Genomic DNA, 18,833 nt, shown 5'->3' with positions numbered 1-18,833 from the left:
GAAACTACTTCTAGGATCTTATGTGGAAAACATCTGCAAAATATATATTCATATATAAAAGACAATCTATGTGCATCTAAGTTTTTCTTTTTCTCTCATAATATAATCATTAATTAAGACACTGCTTGTGAATCTCTCAAGGTCACGTCTAAGACTTCTAAGTGGAATGCCAGTCAGTCCTCCGGGCCTGTGGCAGCGCCGTCGGTGCTACGGTGCATCTGTTATACCGGGGAGGGGCGGCGGAGTAGGGTGAGGGCCCGTGAGTTTTTAAGTGTTCCTCGTAGCCCCGTGTCCTGGAGCTGGGTGCCCTTTGCACAGCCTTTAGCAGGGCTTCGTCTCTGTGTGGCAAGCTGCACCGTGAGAGCCCCCTCTGAAGGCACGGCATGCCCACCCTGGGGCCCGTCCGGCCCGGCCAGCACTGGAATGTAGTGGCTTGTTCCCTGGCCCACCTGACGCCGTGATCTGCAGCGTTGTCACCAGTGGTAAAATTCGTCGCGGTACACCGCTTCAGTCAGCACAGAGGAATGAAACACATGGAATGAAAGAGAGGGAAGTAAAGAGAGAGAGAGAGAGAAAGTTTGCTTTCTCTCCTCCAGTCCAGGCCCCTCTCTGTGATGGATGTGCAGGGGGTCAAGGGCTGTGACGTCACCGGGGACCTCTGGGTGGCCCGGGGTCTCGGCCTTCGGGGTCCGGAGCCCAAAAGACGGAGAGAGGAATAAACCACAGATGGAGGAGGAGGGGGGGGGGAGGGGGGCTTTTCCCAGCCTCGTCGTGTGACGACAGGGTCTGTGGTGGGAGCTGTCCTGTGTGTGGAAGTCCGTGGCCTGTCCGTCCCGTAGAGGGCAACGGCAGCAGCTCAGACGGCCACACAGAAGCCTCCCTGGGACTGCTGGCTGTGGGCGGGGCTCGGTTCGGCGCCTACACTCCCCCCACCCCGTCCCTCTCACAGCTCGGTGACGTGGAGGGGGTAGCTGGGGGGCGGGTGGGCGGGGCCCTGGGACTTGAGCCGGTGGATGTGGCAGCCGTGGCAGAGCAGGTGGCCTTCCAGAGGGTAACAGCGGTGGCCCTCCTCGTCATTTAGCTGGAGACCACAGTCCTGAGAGAGCGACATGTAGAGATACATGTAAACACCACATACAGAATCGGAATAAAGAGATGTCCATGTTCAGTAACCACATCCTGGACCCATGCATGCTTTGTTAAGGGCCCCGATCCTACTGGCCCGCTACTGAACTGCTGCCTTTAGACCAGTACAGTGAAGTTTTACTTTGTACTTACTTTTATGTGATTTTGACTGTATTTTGTTTGTCTGGGACTTTTGTGTTTGCCATTCAGCCGCTTCATTATCTAATGTGTTATACGCATATGTGAACTATCTGAATTCACCATCGCTGGGATGATTCAGCTGGACTTTACCCTAACTCTGTCCACTTGCCCCCCGGAGCTCGGCTGAATGATTACCCACTGTTTACATAATTCTCTGATCCATTTCCATGTGGGCCCATGATGCATGGAGAGGAATGTCTGACATTAAGAGAAGTAAGCCTGTTTTAGGAACTTCCTCCTCTCATATCCTATTCATTATGGCACACACACGCACGAGCGAGTGACCCCGCGCACACAAACACTGAACTGTACGAAGATGGTAGTAATGAATCTTTTAATTCAACGGTCAAGATCCTCAGGAACACCCTGATGCCCAGCGGGGAGGCCTGGGATGTGTGCTTCTTTCACTACACCCTTATTACAGGAAATCGCACTTAGACCGCAAACCATCAAATTGGGTATTAGTCAGTGGGCATGTGAGGTCCGACTGACTGAACATGAATCAACTTTTCATGGTATGGGAGTCAGGTGGCCAGATGACTGGGATTTCAGAAGTCTGGTTTAAACAACAAGTCCCCAGCTGAGTTCACAGCTCAACACTGGAATGTGCCTCGTCAATGAGTCACCATGCTAAGCTGCTGCCCAGGTTGGTATTTGTGTGTGTGTGTGTGTGTGTGTGTGTGTGTGTGAGTGTGTGTGTGTGTGTGTGTGTCTCATTCATTCCACCAGAGACTGGAAGAGTGATTCACACTCACTGGTACAAACCTGAGTCTACTCTCATCCCACGGTTTGCTGCTCTTACCCAGGTTCACTGTGTGTACGCGTTTGAGTGTATTGTGCATGTGTGTGTGCACGTTCATGCGCCTGTGTGTGTTTGCATGCAGTGTGAAGTGTGTATGCCTATGTGTAAATGTCTCTGTAAATGAATGTGTGTGTGTCTCACTCATTCCACAAGAGATGGGAATGGTGATTCACACACGCCGATACTAAATTGAGTCTAGTCTAATCTCATGCATGGGAAAATGCTCTTACCCAGATTCAGTGTGTGTGTGTGTGTGTGTGTAGTCTAGTCTGGGCAGATGAGCAGTGACTAAGGACAGAGTAAGGGCAGGACGGGCGCCTCACCTCGCAGTGATAACACTCCACATGGTAGTCCTTGTCCATAGAAACCACCCGAATGGTTTCCTCAGAGCCCTGGTAGCAGAAACACACAGTCAAATATCCACACCATCATACTGCATAGGCCTAGCGCTCATTAACGTGGTCTCAGGTTCGATCCCCATACCAGCCATGTGTCCTGGAGCAACATACATGACCCCCTGTCTGCTCTGAATAACAGGCATCAGCTAAAAGATTAAGTTGTAACTGTATGTAGTGCGACATACCAGCGCTGCTCAAACACATACATTTCTTTTTGTCCCACCAAGGGATTCAGAGACTGATAGGCGTGGCTATCAGAGTTTGGGATTTTTCATTAGTTCTTATTTTTAGATAGTTTTCATTGTGGGTTTAGTAGTTTTAGTTTAGAAAAATCAGAAATCAGAAATTCACTATAAATGAATTATTTTTAACCCTGCAAAGTACGACAATGTTTTTTTTAACACCTAGTTTTTGTCTTAGTTTTAGTTTACGATAAGAACCTTGCTGATAGGATATCCAATTTGGTCTAATTTAATGCAGTGCCACTATGTTTGATGAGTGAACTTGAGATACCTTGCTTACTGCAAGGCATATTAACAAACACCATGATGATGTAAGACCTGAGAGGCTAATGCACATTTGCTATATTTGAAAAGTTCTATTCCAAAACCCTATAATATATCCATTTTGGAAATCAACATCCTCACCTGATGTTTATCATTCAATATATCTAAAATATAGAGGATCCAGTCTGTAAACGTGTAACTACTTTTTTCAAATTATGTATATCTGTCAAGAAATATTCCTGTGAACCGTAGAATGACCATGCAAGATAGAGAAGAGCAAGAAGGACTAGGAACAGAAATAAGAGCTGAGGAGAGAGATAGAATGTATTTTTTATAAACTTTACACAAGAGAATATTACAGCGGAAGTGGAAAGGGCAGATATAGAAGAGGGGGGATGTGATTCGGGGGGGGGCAGAGCAGGACATATTTCTTGAGGAGATGAGCTTCAAACTCACAATGGAAGATTTGTTAAAACTCACTAGGCTCATTACCTGTGCAGGGAGGATGGGCTGGTTGCAGGAGGCACACTTGGGGGCAAAGACCCTGTCGGGGCAGAGGACAACAGAGGTTACGAACTGGAATATTCCCACCAGTCTCTGTGTAGAGTAAATCCCTTGACTCACAATCCAGGGTTCCTACACATTCCAGGACTTTTGCTATGAAACTTTTAATATCCAAATTAGATTCTATTTCTGTTTATTCCCCAAGTACAATAAATGCACAGGAATTTGTCTTGGTGGCATTGGTGCAGGACATACATACATACTGGCACACATGGTACAAGGACAACAGGACCTCACATTTGAATAAGTTCTGAGCCTTGTGGAGCATGGACATTTCATGAAGCTAAAGTGGTGCGGTGTTTAAAGACTTTCTAAGTAGCGCAACACTGTGCAAACAACACTAGGCTAAACAAATAGAATGAACTAGACCAGTGATTCTCAACCTTTTTCATATCAAGGACCCTAATTTAGTGCACATTAGGGCCACAGACCCCCATTTGATGAGATTCCGTCTCTCTGACCCAAATCTGAATATTTTTATTGTTAGATTTGATTTTGTCCAGAATTCCATAACTATCTGTATTGTAGGTAGAGAGATAACAGTGAAGCTATGACCAAAATAGTCATTCTTCTACATTCTCTAATTATGTTAACTTCTTGTAAATGAAATAATGCTGAAGTTTAACGATTCATCAATTTGCTAGGGACCCCCTGGCTCCCCCTCAAGGACCCCTGGTGGTCCCCGGACCCCACGTTGAGAACCACTGAACTAGACAGTAACAGTGGTCGAATTACAGTCAGTACAGTGGATACCATAATATGTTGTGCAACTTCCATGACTAACACTTGCCAGTAACTATGTTAAATGTTACATCTGTTTTGCTGAATAGCTGATTTGCAAATTCAAGGCCACATTTTTTCACGCAGCTATCACTTCTTATCATTATACTAAGCACAGATTATATTCTCCTTACGTGTGGTAGTCTTTGACACAGTAGATATTGTTCTCGACGTCCACGGTGAAAGGCACGCCATCCAGGCCCTCCTTACACACCACACAGCGAAAACAGCCGGGATGGTAGGACTTGCCCAGCGCCTGGAGGATCTAGACACCCACGCACACACACACACATAAAACACACACGATAACGGTAAGACTTGGGAGTGAGGCCATTCCGTATCACCCCACAGGCTGCCATCAGGGAGGCTTCTAAAAGTCCAGATAAAAACAGAAACACAACTAGGGTGGTGTGATGTCATGTATCAAGAAGAGCAGATGCACTGTTTCAAGAGGATGTCGAGAGGAGAAGCGTTCGACAGCACTGACAGTCTTGTTATCGAGCAGGCTGTTGTACTGAATAAGGCCCAAGATAGTGAGGGACAAGATTTAAAAGTTTAATATGCAAAGTCGGGATGCAAGCTTGGGCTGCAAAATATCACAGCATCACAGTATCACACTACTTGGTCTGCTAAACATGCAAAACATATTTATGCATCAAACGGATAAGGGAAATTAGAAACATTCATTGATGAGGTTATGGATCAAGTACACAGTGCAGTTATGTACTTCTGAACTATAAGCAGCACTACAAAAATTCCCCAGTCCCATCATGCCTGTGGACTCTCTGCCTTATGCATTCTCTTTGATAAGGCTCTTACCATCTCCATGATAAGGTGACCGCACACAAAGCACTTCTCAGCCGTCTGCTGAAAACCAGAGTACTGTGGGAGAGATAAAACACAGGATTTATTATCGCCAGCAGAGAATTATGGGTTTACGGGATATGTGTTGCCGTCGCTATTGTGGGAGAGAATGTGTGAGACAACTCAATCATGACTAGCGACCGCTATCAGCAGGACCTTTAATGCTACACACCCAGTGCATGAACTAACACATACTTTCAGTCTGGGAGTTATCTATAGGGGGTGCTGCTGCTCTCTTTAAGTTGACATCAAAAGGGCTTGCTTTATAGTTCTTTGTCTCCCAGCTGACACGTCCCATAAGGCACCAGCGAACAGTTGTACCCCACCTAATACATAATGCATTTTTTTAACCTTGATCTGGGGAAGGGTTGTGCTGGGGTGCTGTTTTCTGCGCTGCCCTCCATCACACATCCATACAGTTCCATACATTCACACCTAGGAGCTTCCCAGTACAACCAGTCTTCTATTGTTGGGCACTGAGCGGCTTCACTGGAGCAGCTGGGGCTTAAGTGCCTTGTGCATGTTACAGGAAGTAAAACGCCCTACATCATGTCAATAGCTCTTCCCCCTTAAACCCGGACCCCAGGCGGATAACGAAGGTGACCATCTGCAGCTCACATGCCCCTGGGGGTCGTGACCTGATGACATAGGGGGCTGGGGGGTGAGGCGGTGGAGGGGGCCAGGCTAGCAGGTGGAGGTGGGTGTTGACGGGCTGTGGGTCCGCCAGCCTGCCCCCTGCCCTGCCCTCTCCGCTCCAGACCTACCATCTGCCCCCACCCCCCCCACCCCCCTCCCGACACCCCCCACACCCCAAACCCCCCAGTGTGACAAGCCAGGCTTGTCAAGACCCAGCCGGATGAGGGAGGCGGAGAGGCTTAGTCTCATCCCTTCATCTGAACGCCAGGATCAATCTGTACCGCTAAGTGGCAGCGATTGTAATTTTCTCAAAGAGCATTTTCTAAATCAACAGGTTAAACCATATGCACAAGTGGCCTCCAAACAGGCAATGCCGACAGCAGTTGAGGCCATCTATAGGGATTGACTGACATTCCATGTTGATCATAATGTTGTTTACATTACAAGTGCTCCTTGTAAGAGCCTACTTCCAAATTTGGAAGTCATCCTGAACTGTCATATTCAAGTGTTCTCGGTCGTAAAATAACAAAATAGAAGGCATAACAACACTAGTTTCTTGTGATATTTTGGAAATCAAGCATCAAGCTGTTATGTTGTTTCAGGCATGCAACTGATGTTTTAATTTGGCTTTTAGCTACTAGGTGATGCTGTACATCGCTAGTATTTGCTCCTCCAGACTTGTTGGCATGTGGACAGCATCACTCAACAACACGACAACTAGACAACGCAATTCAGAAAATTCAGGCTTTCCCTCGCACAATTACCACTTTGTTGGGTTCATGTACATTGAACTCGTAATTACAATATTTCCGACAGCAATTGCAGGCACCATGAGAGCAGGCTCTCCGTCCGCCCAGTTTACCTGATGCAGATGGACCAGGAGCCTGAGAGCTGCAGCTGTCCAACAGCCCTCCTCCCACTCTTTAATTGTAAGTGCTGGGGAGCAGCTCGTGGGGTAATTGACCTCCTCAGGGAAATTTGGGGAAATTAGTGTGAATTGGAGGGGTGGTGCTCCACTCTAATTGTAGCTGCAACGTCTGTTTCCTCTGGAGGTTTCTAGAACGTGGCCTAAGATCCCAATCCCAGGCTCTCCTCCTCCATCACCTCACCATGGGGTAATGGATATGGAGCTATCAGCTGCTCTACTCATCACTGCGCAAATCAATGATCTCACACACACACACACACACACACACACACACACACACACACACACACACACACGTGGGAGGAGATAGACACACTGAGACATGCATTCACACACACTACTTACCAGGAAATCCTCCTCACAATAGACCTTGCCATTGACATTGTAGAAAGCCTTCCCTCTCAGCCTCCTCCCTGAAAAGAAACAAAAGAAAAAAATGAAATCTACATATTTTAGTCTGTCCAGGAATTCAGGAGCTCATCTAATGCGACAGAAATGCTCGATACTGAGGCAGATATTCTGAAAAACAATGGGCAGGAGGTAGGAGGAGAAAGAAAACTAAAATGTTCACTGGAAATCGATGGGAGTTCGGCGCCCCAAAAATCCCAGAATGTTTTCTGTGTTTATTTTGAACTAAAATCTATGAGGATTGGCAGTGCCCTGGTGGCTCATACTGTGTAGTCGTGACATCACGGGTTTAAATCAGACACATGCGTTGTGTTGCATGTTCTCCCCTCCATCTTCCCTCCTGCCTTTCCCTTCTCTCCACTCTGTGCTGTTTAATAAAGCAGAAAGGCTATAAAAATAACCTTTTTAGAAAAGCGTGACACTTGGAAAATTGTGAGAGAGAGGCAAAAGGACAAAGCTGTAATAGCTGCTTGTCAAGAGGGACAAGTGCTATGGTTGCACTGCTTATTGTTGTGAAAGGGTGGCTATCTATGAAAATTGGGCTCCCTGTGATGTTTTCTGCATTCAATGTGCTGAAAATTATCATAATTGGTCAAAATCACACATTCCAGGATGGACTAATGATTGGTGTAAACTTTGTGGTCTTCAGTCAGAGTATTATAAATCTGATAAAAAAGTATGATGATAAATGAAATTATCTTGGTTTTACTGGGTGGAAAATACAAACTCAAACACTGACGACAGCAAGACATCTAAAACAGCATACTGAACAGACATCTGAACATTGGGAGAAGTGCAAATGAAGGGGTTCATTCCAAGATGCTATATATATCCCATTTTGAGAAAAGAAAAATAATAATTTCATTAACAAATCCATAGTGACTTTAACTGTCATATCAAAAATCATTTCGTCAATGTAGGGATCACGCTTCCAATTGACGGCTACATCATCTTAGAATAAAACTCACAACTAATGTGACTTCTCAGAATGCAAGTCATCAATATGCCTTTTCCTCAATCTCTATCATTAAAGCCAAAACAGCAGAGCGCAGCAGGAGGTCAGTGCAGAGCAGATGGCTGTCTGAGTGTGAGTGACACTCTGTCGGTGCCTCCGTTTAATTACTTCATCCATTGATCCCAACAGGATTCCACTCACAACCCGTAAACAATCAATACAGCAGGCACAAGCTGCTGTCCAAACCGCAAACTCCCCCCTCCTCATCTCTACCTCCTCTTCCCATCCCTGCCTTTGTGCACCGCTCACACACAGGCCGACAATAGCCGGCCGGACAGAGGATCTCCCCAAGTTTGACACAGGCATGAACACACCACGCACTATACAGCCACAGACACATGCGTACGCCACAGCGGGTCCTCCCCAAGGTCAGCATTTTGAGCGTCCAGCTCAAAGAACGAAGGCTAAATTCCTCTGGGTGAGCCTTCATTCATCAGAGCCCCAGTCTGAATCCAAGCTAAAGGGAAATTCTCCTGCCGCCTGGCTTCTGCAGCCCCCTGCGATGCGTCCCTCAGAGCTTGCCCATTCAAATTCATTTAACAGCAGCGGTGTCTCTCTGGCAGTGCGATGACTTCACCCGGGCCTGGCAGACGAAGCACACGGATCTCATAAATCTGGTGGATTAGTCAGATTTAATTGTCGTCCCGAACCGCCATTGATTTTATGGGCGTCCCGGCATGGGAAAGACATGCCCCCCCTCTCTCTTTTTAACACCGAAATTTATGCAATCGCTGTATTTCACACGCACACAGTGTCACAATGCTGGGAGATGGCAATACATTAACACCCACATAAATGGCTGGAGCAGCCGAGGAATGCTGTCCACACAATAGGTGAGACTTTTAAGACTTTGAGACTGAGGAGCAATTAGCATTTTGGATAGTTTGGCGCAGGGAGAAAAGCATCTTCTCAGGATTGAGGAAGAGCATGAAGTGAAGCCACTCTGGGGAGACTTAACTTGTAGAAACCAACACTTTCGAGCGACTTAACTTGTAGAAACCATGAGACTCTGTGAGGAACGCAGCAGCAGGGGCTGGGAGGTGTTTCTGTGTGCTCGTCTATGGCCTCTGCTCTGGAGATTGGGGTCTAGAAGGTGAACACAAAGGCCCCTGTGCTGATGACTGTGTGGTGCGCTGCTAGGGGAGCGGGCCGACTGAGCAAACGGGGACATTCTTTCTGCCTGAGGTCACTAGCTGGTCCCATTCAACCCCCCGCACCCCTCCAACACCCCCCCTCTCCCTGGTTCCCTCACGGAGAGGAGGGGGAGGGCTCCATGCCTCCCTCTCTCCTCTGGCCCTTTGTCACCAGACAGCGCTGCAGAGGGTTGGACCTCCTCATAGCACTAGAACTGATAGAACCGGCCGTCCCATTTCCAATCAACAGTCTTAAGTAAACTTTTTAAGAACTTTTAAATGCTTCCTGGAATTCCATTAAAAACCAATCTAACAACAAACAAAGAAACAAACAAGCGGGCAAAAACAGAATTTGTTCAACTGAATATAGCTAATGAAAGGTCTGAAACTATAAATCATCTGTATAAGAAAAAGGACACCAGGAATGTTTAGCGACATGATGTCCAACTGTATTTATTAAAGCTGATGTGGTGAAAACAAAACATGTTTGCCATATTATGTTAACCCTGTCCTGTATTAATCTAAGAGTAGACTAAATGTGACTGACTGGAAGTGCAAGCAACGTAATACAACATAAGACAATACAACCTGCCGGTCCCATTCACACTATTTGGTGAAACTTCACAACGCATTTGCCTCATTTGTCTCACTTTCCAACTCTGTCTCAAGTGAAAATTAAGACCTATAATTGCTGTATTTAAGACATTTAAATGTTTTAAGGCCCTAAATTTATATAATTTAAGACTTTTTCAGACTTTTTAAGGATCTGCAGATACCCTGTGAATGGTCATTTGGATGATTTATAATGATGTATAATGATGAAGGATTTTCCCCTCTCACTCTGTAGTAATCCCTTCTGTCTCTCTTGTTACCTCCTATTCTATTTCTTTACCCACTCTACACACTCTTATATGATCGTTCTATGGTCACAGGAATACTGTAAAGAAAGGCCCACTGCTTTAGGACCTTTCCACGCCTTCATTTTGATTGGCTGTGACTTTTGGTGATTTAGGAATTGAAGCTTATTCTACTGATTCCACTTGTAAGTTGCTCCAAATGCCTACCATGTAAATGATAATGTTGTCACGGAAATGAGCGTTGGTCTGGTGCAAGAGGGCCGATGTGTTACCATGGCAAAGGCATCATTTGGCTGAGCATTCCTCTGGTGGTTGTGTTGAACGTGCCGTGTTTTTGAGTCTCATGCACTGTCCACACATGAAACACTGTAATGCACTTGTTTCCATGACAAAATTAGCACATTTTCAAGGTAGTCATCTTAACCTGTATGGAATGAGATTTCCGTGATACACCCAGGGAGTGTGATTTCTATTAATTTAATTTCTATGGGTCTCCTCCTCCTCAGCTCAAAGCCTCTGAGCACTGTGGGACATGTGGCATTTTCCATGGGGTTCGGGACTAAATGGCTCCCGGATTGGGATTTTACACTCCAAATACTTTTGAGCTTGAGGTTTTTTTTTTTTTCTCAACGTTTTTCTGACTTTCGTTTCCCATGACTCAAGTGTTTTGTAGAGTCTGTGTTTCACAGGCATGCATTGTTAAGTAATGGGAATTTCTCAGCTCCGGATGTAACCCTTCAATATATAAATAACACCCTAGAGAGCATGCTTTATTGTTATCATGGGCATGAAGGCAATGCTTAAGTACCCATAATCACAGTAAAGAATGCCCTCTCAATCTTTTCTTGAAGATCAATTAAAGCAGATACAAGTCTGTTGAAAGTCATTCAGTCTTCCAGTCCCATGTCTTTTGATCAAGGTGTGATGAAATCGTGTACAACTGTCTTTTCACCTGAGCACTTTGCACTTTATAATTTTTTTAATGCATTTTTGCATTCTGAAATATCTGAATTTTTTGTGTGAGCCAACTTCTACATTCAGTTGCGGGCCTACACACACCGGCATGTTTTCAAATCCAGGCAGAATGACAGGTGGAGATTTATGCGTTGCAGCAGTGACATTTCCAGACCTCCTGTTCCAAGGGGGCTGGGATGGTGCTTCTCTGTTCTTTTTTTTCCCTGGGAGCTACTGTACGAGACCATCCAACTCTGACTGCCACTACATTTGGCATGCAGGCGGGCACAGCGGATCACTTCAGCAGCATCTGGACATATCAGAGAAGCGTGCCTGATTCTCCAGCCCACATGAGACAAACAGCACAGTGAGCTCAGTGTACAGCGATCCAGTGATTTCATCCCAGTGATCCACAGTCCCTGGAGCCACAACATAGACAGCGACAGACTTTTTGATGTTTTGGCTCCAGCTTATTACTTTAGACATGATGACAGTGAGGTCTAAGTGTAGACTGTCTGCTTTAATTTGAGGGTATGTTCAGGCACATCAGATAAATAGGCAAAGAGCTGCAGCCCTTTTGTACATGACCCCAACTTCAGGATGCCAAAAGTATTTGGCGACATTAGGATTATACAATTAGGAAGTCATTTCTGGTTTTAAAAAAAATATAAAAAAATCTTACTGTGTGATGACATCAACATATCTGAAACCAATAAACATCACTTGAATCTTTAGGTTCTTTCAAGGTTTTTTGCATTTCAGTGTATCTTTGTGAGGATTCATCTGTCACTCCATTTGGCTCTAAATTACCAAGGCAATAAGGAGTGTACGGTAGGTGAAAATCAGAAGTAAAGTAGGTCCTGAGTTATGATTCCAGCTTTGAATTGTCATCCTGCATCCTCCTGATTTCAAGATTTTGATATAAAACAGCAGTTCTTTTCTCCCAACTAACTTTCCCAAAGCTTTGCAGAAAAATTGGTCATTTCACATCCAAAGTTTTAAGTGTACAAATCCGGAAAACCCTTATTAAGTTGTATTTGTTCTCAGAGAGAACTGGACAGAACTAACTGACTGGATCCAAAATGTTGTTGACATTATGTTGTTGTGCCTTGCAGCACTGTGATGAGTTGAGAAAACTTCAATCTCACATTAAAAATGAAAGATGGTTGTGTCTAACACCCATAGGCAATCACATCCCTGCCTATGCTTTCAGGTTGAAGTCAGATTGAGTCACATCTAACCAGCTGCACTGTCCAACTGACAGCCTGAACCCAGGCCTGCTGTATGCTGTGAAAATACCAACAGCGAGTTTTAGAAACCAATTCTTCTGTGAAAATACCAACAACATGCTTTATAAAATCCTGCTGCTACCATTCTGACATTTAACAGCATGGCTCATGGCAAGAGGAAACTATTCAAAACACAGCACAATAACACAAGACTGAAACTGAAGACAAGCTGAAGAATGAGAGAATGAAAAGTCAGTGGGCCGTATTCACAAAATTTATTAGATTCTTCTTACTTAATGCCTTCGAAAACCAATGTGGGATTCATGAAACATGCGCAACCCCGCAATTTGTGTGTACCCTCAAGGGTATCTGATGATGAATGCCAATTGTTTGCAAACTGGATGCATGTGCCTGTTAATGTTGATTAGCATAGGTAGATGCCCTGGCAACTCCGTAAAAGGCATGCTGACTGAAGTGTCGTGAGCAAATAGAAAGCACTAATGGAAAGGCTGAGAAACCATGGCGAACAGACCCAAATGTTCGCCTTTATTTAACAGATAAAAGTAGAAAGAGACAGGAAAGACTGGGGTGGGGGGGCATGCGACAAAGGTCCCGGACCGGATTTGAACCCAGGACGTCACATTTACATGGTACACGCCCTAGCCCACTGAGCCAGCAGGACGGCCAGATGTTGTTGATTCTGACTGTAGTTCTTTCCGCCCGCAGTGTCCAAGCTCATCCAACAGCCTGTCAGCACACCAATACTGCACTCTGTGGCGGAGCGAGTGCGCACATGATGGTAATTATATGATCGCTCCTGAGGGATCTGAGGGCCGGTTAGGGGTGTCATCAGCCATGTAGTCATGTAATAACCTCTATCAGCTAGAGACAAACTAGTTAGCCTTGAGACCATAGTTAGTTTAGCTTGCATTTGTTATTACACTTTGAGATCAAATCGGATCATACACGTTTTGTGAATGAGGCTCAATATTCTTTTAATTTTCCCAATTTCGACTTCAATTAATTCAATTTAGACTTTATCATTCATCATGCCAAAATAACCATGTGTTCAAAATACAATGTATTCTGTTTTTTCTTATTGTATTTTAAAGCTTTGTTTTTTTATCACTTTACTTCTAAGTTTTGTCACCTAACAAATAAACTAAGCTATTAAGATGTATTGCTCTTTCTGGTGGGAGGCATTGCTCAGGTTCCATGATCCTCTCCCTGTCCTCCTCTCTCCTCCCTCGCTCCTCTCCCAGAACAAGTGGGCTTTTATCACCTGCTGGCTGTGTGAGGAGCAGAGAGGGGAGAGAGGGGGAGAGGAGGGAGGGGGAGGAGGCAGGGGGAGGCCAGGGAGCCAGAGCCACAGCTCCGGGCTGTGAAGGGGCTGCATGGATAGATGGATGGATGGATAGATGGAGGTGGTGATTCACTCAGATGGGAACTTCAAATGTTTTTTTTTGTGGGTTTTTTTAACCATGGCAGGGTGAGCATGTGCAGGCCTGCTGTCTCAACAAGAGTCTGTCTTGGTGCAAACCCAGCAGTTAAAGGTACAACATGGCAGCAGTAAGCTTGTCGGCTTTAATGAATGATGCAGTCCTTCCCTGGGCCAATCAGTAACAAATATGTCACCTTGTTTTGATCTGTAATTATAGTTCCCCCTTGGGCCAATTAGTGTAATTTTGAATGCTGGAATGCAGCAGTGAGATGAATCATTTCCCCCCACGTTTTGTCAAAATCAGATCAGCAGTGTCTGAGATATCGTGTGTGACAGACAAATGAATGGAAGGAGACTGATCCATAGTCCATAAAATCAGAGATTATTTTGACCAGCTAAATTTGGGTTAGACTCACATATGTTATTGAAGAGTTTGACTTGTAGATGGGAAATAAAATTTCAGAATCTGATCTCATCTCTCTCTGATTGAGGGATCTAAAGCTAGCAAGCTTCTGAGAATTATCCTTGCAAACATTCAATAGGGAAGAACTCTCTAAACCTCAAGTTCAATGATGGTGTGCATCTGGTGGCCTGCGGTCCACATCCATCCCCCACACCCTTTAATATGCCCACTAGATTACTAATATCTATTTGCAGCTTCACGGCAGCCTAAATCAACTTTACTACTACTCCAATTTTTCATTTCTTTTGCTTCAGATGTGTTTTCTTACATTATGAGCATAAATAATTGAAACAAGATGGTCTATGAGTGGTTAAGTGTGGGGCAAACCCACAGTTTTTATGGACATTGTTTTGCTGCACTTTGCCAGCATCTTTAGGAGCTACAGCTGTGCATGGGACACTACACTTTCAGGAGCCTTACAAATCTCTACACGCATGTGTAGAGATTTGTAGAGAACTGTATCATTGGAAAGACATGGTTCATATCTTACCCTAACCCTATTTTCCAAGTTACATCTCTATCAAATCATCTCACACTGTTTTTCCTGAACCAAAAGTCCATACTTTTAAGCTTTTAAGACACAAAGTTTCACCTATGGGAAGCTTCCAAATGTTGGGATACTTCCAAATGTGGAAATGTCCCAAACCCTAATGCACAAAGGCAGGCAATATAGACAACTATGCACTTGTATAATCATAAGGTCACAACAGCTAGTGTGTCCTGTTTAAGTGTCCCTGAGCATAACACTGAACCTCTACCGTTACTCCTGCACTCTGACCATTCTGGTGAAATTTGTACACTTATGTGTCTCACAGACATATGTGAAGGGACACGTTGTTAATTAGACTGTATATAATAAGGCAAGTAAGCACTATAAATTCTTAAATGTCGAAAAATTCTTAAATTACATAATATAAAAATCCTTTATAAGTGGGCATACACTTAAACATATACACCTTCCACCACCGTCCTAATGACTACAGAATGTTTCGGGCCACTATCACCATTAAATTTGTCCATACCACGGTCAAAAGCAACAGCGGGTGAACTCTGCCTCTGCACATCTCAACAGGGTCATAACTGTATGTAAGGTTTGTAAGTTACTCTGCATTTACACCATTACCAACCACACTGCCATGCTACGGTTTAATGTCCAATCTGAGCGAGCTAATTTGTAGCTCTGGTGACACTGGTGCTGCAGTAAAAGGTGGGACATATAGCAGTGCTAGTACGCAACTAGCTGCTGATGGGTGACGCTGCTCAAAAGTTCAACTGCAGTCAACTTTTCCATGCCAACAAATGAGGAATTGAGGCGACTGCGGCTGACATCGGCTGAGGCTTTTTTGGTCGTAAACAATGAGCAGACTCCTGAGAAGTGGTTTTCTTGAGTAGCTTGCAACGTGAATGCACAGCTACTGATAATGAAGTCTGACTCTCTGGAAACTTAACACAAAGCGCTGAGCAGTCACGATTTTTCAGCTTTCTGATTCCCGCTGCCTGCCAGGTGCAGCTGGCGGTGAATGAGCTGGCAGCATCAACAGATTTGAGGAATCCGAGCCCCTGAGCTCTCTTCCACTGTCAGTGCTTTCAGAAGCAGGTTGGGTTACTGTAACACAGAAATGAGTCATCAGCCTTGCGGCAGACAGTGGGCTCAGAGGAGCGGGCGATCCAACCCGAGGCGAGGTATTTATTATTTATTATTATTATTTTATTTATCCAGAGGATGCATGCTATTTTTCAGTAACACCCTACTGGTATATACGTTCACTCTTGATGAGCTGCCCAGTACGACTTGGCCACTGAGCAGCTCCACTGGAGAGGCTGGGAATTAAGTGCCTCGCTCAAGGGCACTTCAGTAGCAGTTGTTGTGGGCGGGGAAAACACTACTCTTTCACCTTCCCCGTCAAAAATGTCCTCAGCCTGTCCATGAATTCAAACCCACTTTTAGGCCACTGTCCCTGGTGTATACACCAGGAAGGAAAAAAGAAGACATTATTCCAACAGGCCATTCTTACGGGATGAAATCCGAATCAAATTGAATAATAAATCTCAGATTTTTTTTAACAAAACACAGTTGTTCAGTCAGCTTGACCTCTGTTTCAAAATCCAGCAAGCTGTAAACTAGACTTCCTCAGAACCATAAGGAATTTGTGCGTTTGTGTGTGTGTGTGAGCGCATGTGTGCGTGCGTTTCTCCATGTGCTGTTTAATCTGAGCCCATGCCAGGCTTGCCCCCTCTGATAAGCAGGTCTGGTACACTTTGTGACTGTCTGATTGAGGTCCTCCAGGGAAGGCCGGCTGAAGTGGAGGGGGGTAGTTTGCATTCCTGGCCATTTCATGAAAAAAGGGTGCAACCATGGGAGTAAGCCAAGAGGAGGGCTCAATTATGCATGGTTAAACAAAGCCCAAGGCTACCAGCGAGCAATGTCTCAGCAAACTCGCTCCGGAGCTCCAGACTCCGGGAGCACCCTGCTCTTTGGGACATTTTAGCCAAAAGGTTGAAGGGAAAAAAAAAGGAAACTAAAAAACAAACAGGCAAAAAAGAACGTAGCCCCTGATAAATCACTGGATCGTGTTATGACAAGTGAAGGCACTTTGAAACTAAACTTCTCAGAGGCCTTCAAAACACTCTGCTTAAAAGAAAACATTCCCATTCACATGGGGTCAAATGATACATCACAGAGTTTACGTTAGCAATAAACCATCTTGAGAGGAGAGATGGCCCGCGAAGCTATCAACAAAGAGCTGAAAATGACTTGTGCACCTATCATGGACATGATCTGTCCAATAAAACAATAACAATATAACAATTATTCTCTCAGTATCCATCTTTGGCTTTTGTCTTAACAGTAATAAAATCTGTAACTATTTTATGACCTGATTAAACCCATTCTGCCCTCCCCAAATGATCCAGATTGTTAGAGCAGCAGCAGTTATTCTTTAAGATCATTTTGTAGTTAATGTTCTGATTGTTACCGGAGGAGATCGACACGTTATCTCAAAAATGTCTGAAAGCTTCAAAACAAGCAGCTCAGCACCGAGTATAGCTTACTATTAACTTCCGAATTAAACCCTCAGACATAATCAAGAATATTAGAACAGCAATTATATTTTAACCAGGCCAAGGGTTATTTTTCACAGAAACCCCAGAACCTCAGCAATTGGACACTGCCCCCCATTCATCAGCCGCACAATAAATCGGAAAGTATGTGGATTTGGTTACATGTAAATTATAGGCAGTTCTTCCAGAGCCAGGGGGGATCAGTATCCATGTATAGCACACACATGAATGGAGGCAACCTGGCTAAAAAACTCTCTCCCGACATCTTCCTCTTGTTTCCACTGGAAACAGGAGAGGAGGGTTGGAATCGGGTGACAGGGAAGCCCAGCGCCCACACACACACACACACACACACACACACACAGACCCACACACACAATCTATACTGTATTTTGAGCTCAAGAACAGATTTAATTACAGTGTCTAAAACCGAATAGTGTCAGCTTTTTATTTCTTTGTGTCCTCATTAGCTTGTTCCTGCTGGACAGAGAACTAAAACGTCTTGTAATTCTACTGAACAGGCTTCTCCCTGAGGAGATTCTTCAGCACCAGATGTTTTGATCCCTGACTGCACCGACAACACCAGCTCTGACAGGATGCCAGTGATACTAATGATGATTTTGCAGCAGAGACAGCGGTGTCCGGAGCTCAGAGCCGTGTTGTGTGTTCAGAAATAAGACAGAAAGCTGCGGACACAGTGAGGCGAGGACCGCACAGACAAACTCACATTGTCCCCCATTGTGTTCTATGGTTTCAGAGCATGAATACATATTTAAGCCAGAACAGCACTTGAAGCATCAGACACATGCATTTTCAAACATAACACTTGTTTTCAGCGTCAAGTGGCAAACTAACAAACTTGGTTCGATATTGGAACAACAGAGGACTTTGTGGAACTGCAGTGATCATTGACCTATTTTGAGGCAAAATGACAAACAAATGTGATACAATAACTGTGATCTAAATGGGTAATTTAGCAGGTAGTTTGTTCAGATGTATTGACAAAACATGAACACTGTATAGTAGCTGGTCAACCAGCCTGGTCTCCAACTATAGGAAGCAGACTGCAGAACACATTTGATTTATGTCATATTTGGGATGGGACAGAAAGGTAGTGTATGCACATCCAAAAAAAGTAGGCCAAGTGCTTGGTATTAAACCATGAATCCATAAAAATGAAACACCAAGGGAGAATCGTTACACTGTGCGGGTATTTTCTTTCTTTCTTTCTTTTATGGATATTTGCATAGATACTGCAGGGAAGCTGATATTAGCAGAGGCAACCAGGCAACCGGTCAATGGACAAAAAATACACCAAAGCTATCCTTCAGTATCGTGGAGAGATGAGCAGAGCTGGAGGTCACATTACCAACAAAGCTCCATATCAAAGGCCAGAGAAACTGGATTGAAGCGTTCATCCATGTTGAAAACACAACCTGCTCACACCTTTGTGGGTAATTTGGCCTCCA

General features: G+C 44.6%; 1 protein-coding gene across 1 annotated transcript in view; it reads right to left on the bottom strand.

The window, feature by feature from the left end:
* Positions 1-786: 786 nt before the first annotated feature.
* Positions 787-18,833, bottom strand: part of wtip (WT1 interacting protein) — a 28,806-nt gene continuing 10,759 nt past the window's right edge. Inside the window, exons 3-8 of the mRNA XM_071897331.2 lie at positions 7,150-7,217; positions 5,196-5,258; positions 4,511-4,641; positions 3,525-3,576; positions 2,452-2,520; positions 787-1,096 (exon numbers count right to left, since the gene is read on the bottom strand). Of these exons, the coding sequence (XP_071753432.1) occupies positions 944-1,096; positions 2,452-2,520; positions 3,525-3,576; positions 4,511-4,641; positions 5,196-5,258; positions 7,150-7,217 (536 nt within the window). The 3' untranslated portion in view covers positions 787-943. The remainder of the gene's footprint in view (positions 1,097-2,451; positions 2,521-3,524; positions 3,577-4,510; positions 4,642-5,195; positions 5,259-7,149; positions 7,218-18,833) is intronic.

This window comes from Centroberyx gerrardi, chromosome 1 (assembly GCF_048128805.1).
Source record: "Centroberyx gerrardi isolate f3 chromosome 1, fCenGer3.hap1.cur.20231027, whole genome shotgun sequence".
NCBI lineage: Eukaryota > Metazoa > Chordata > Actinopteri > Beryciformes > Berycidae > Centroberyx > Centroberyx gerrardi.
The sequence above is the reverse complement of the archived record's forward strand: the minus strand, read 5'-3'. Positions and strand labels throughout refer to the sequence as shown.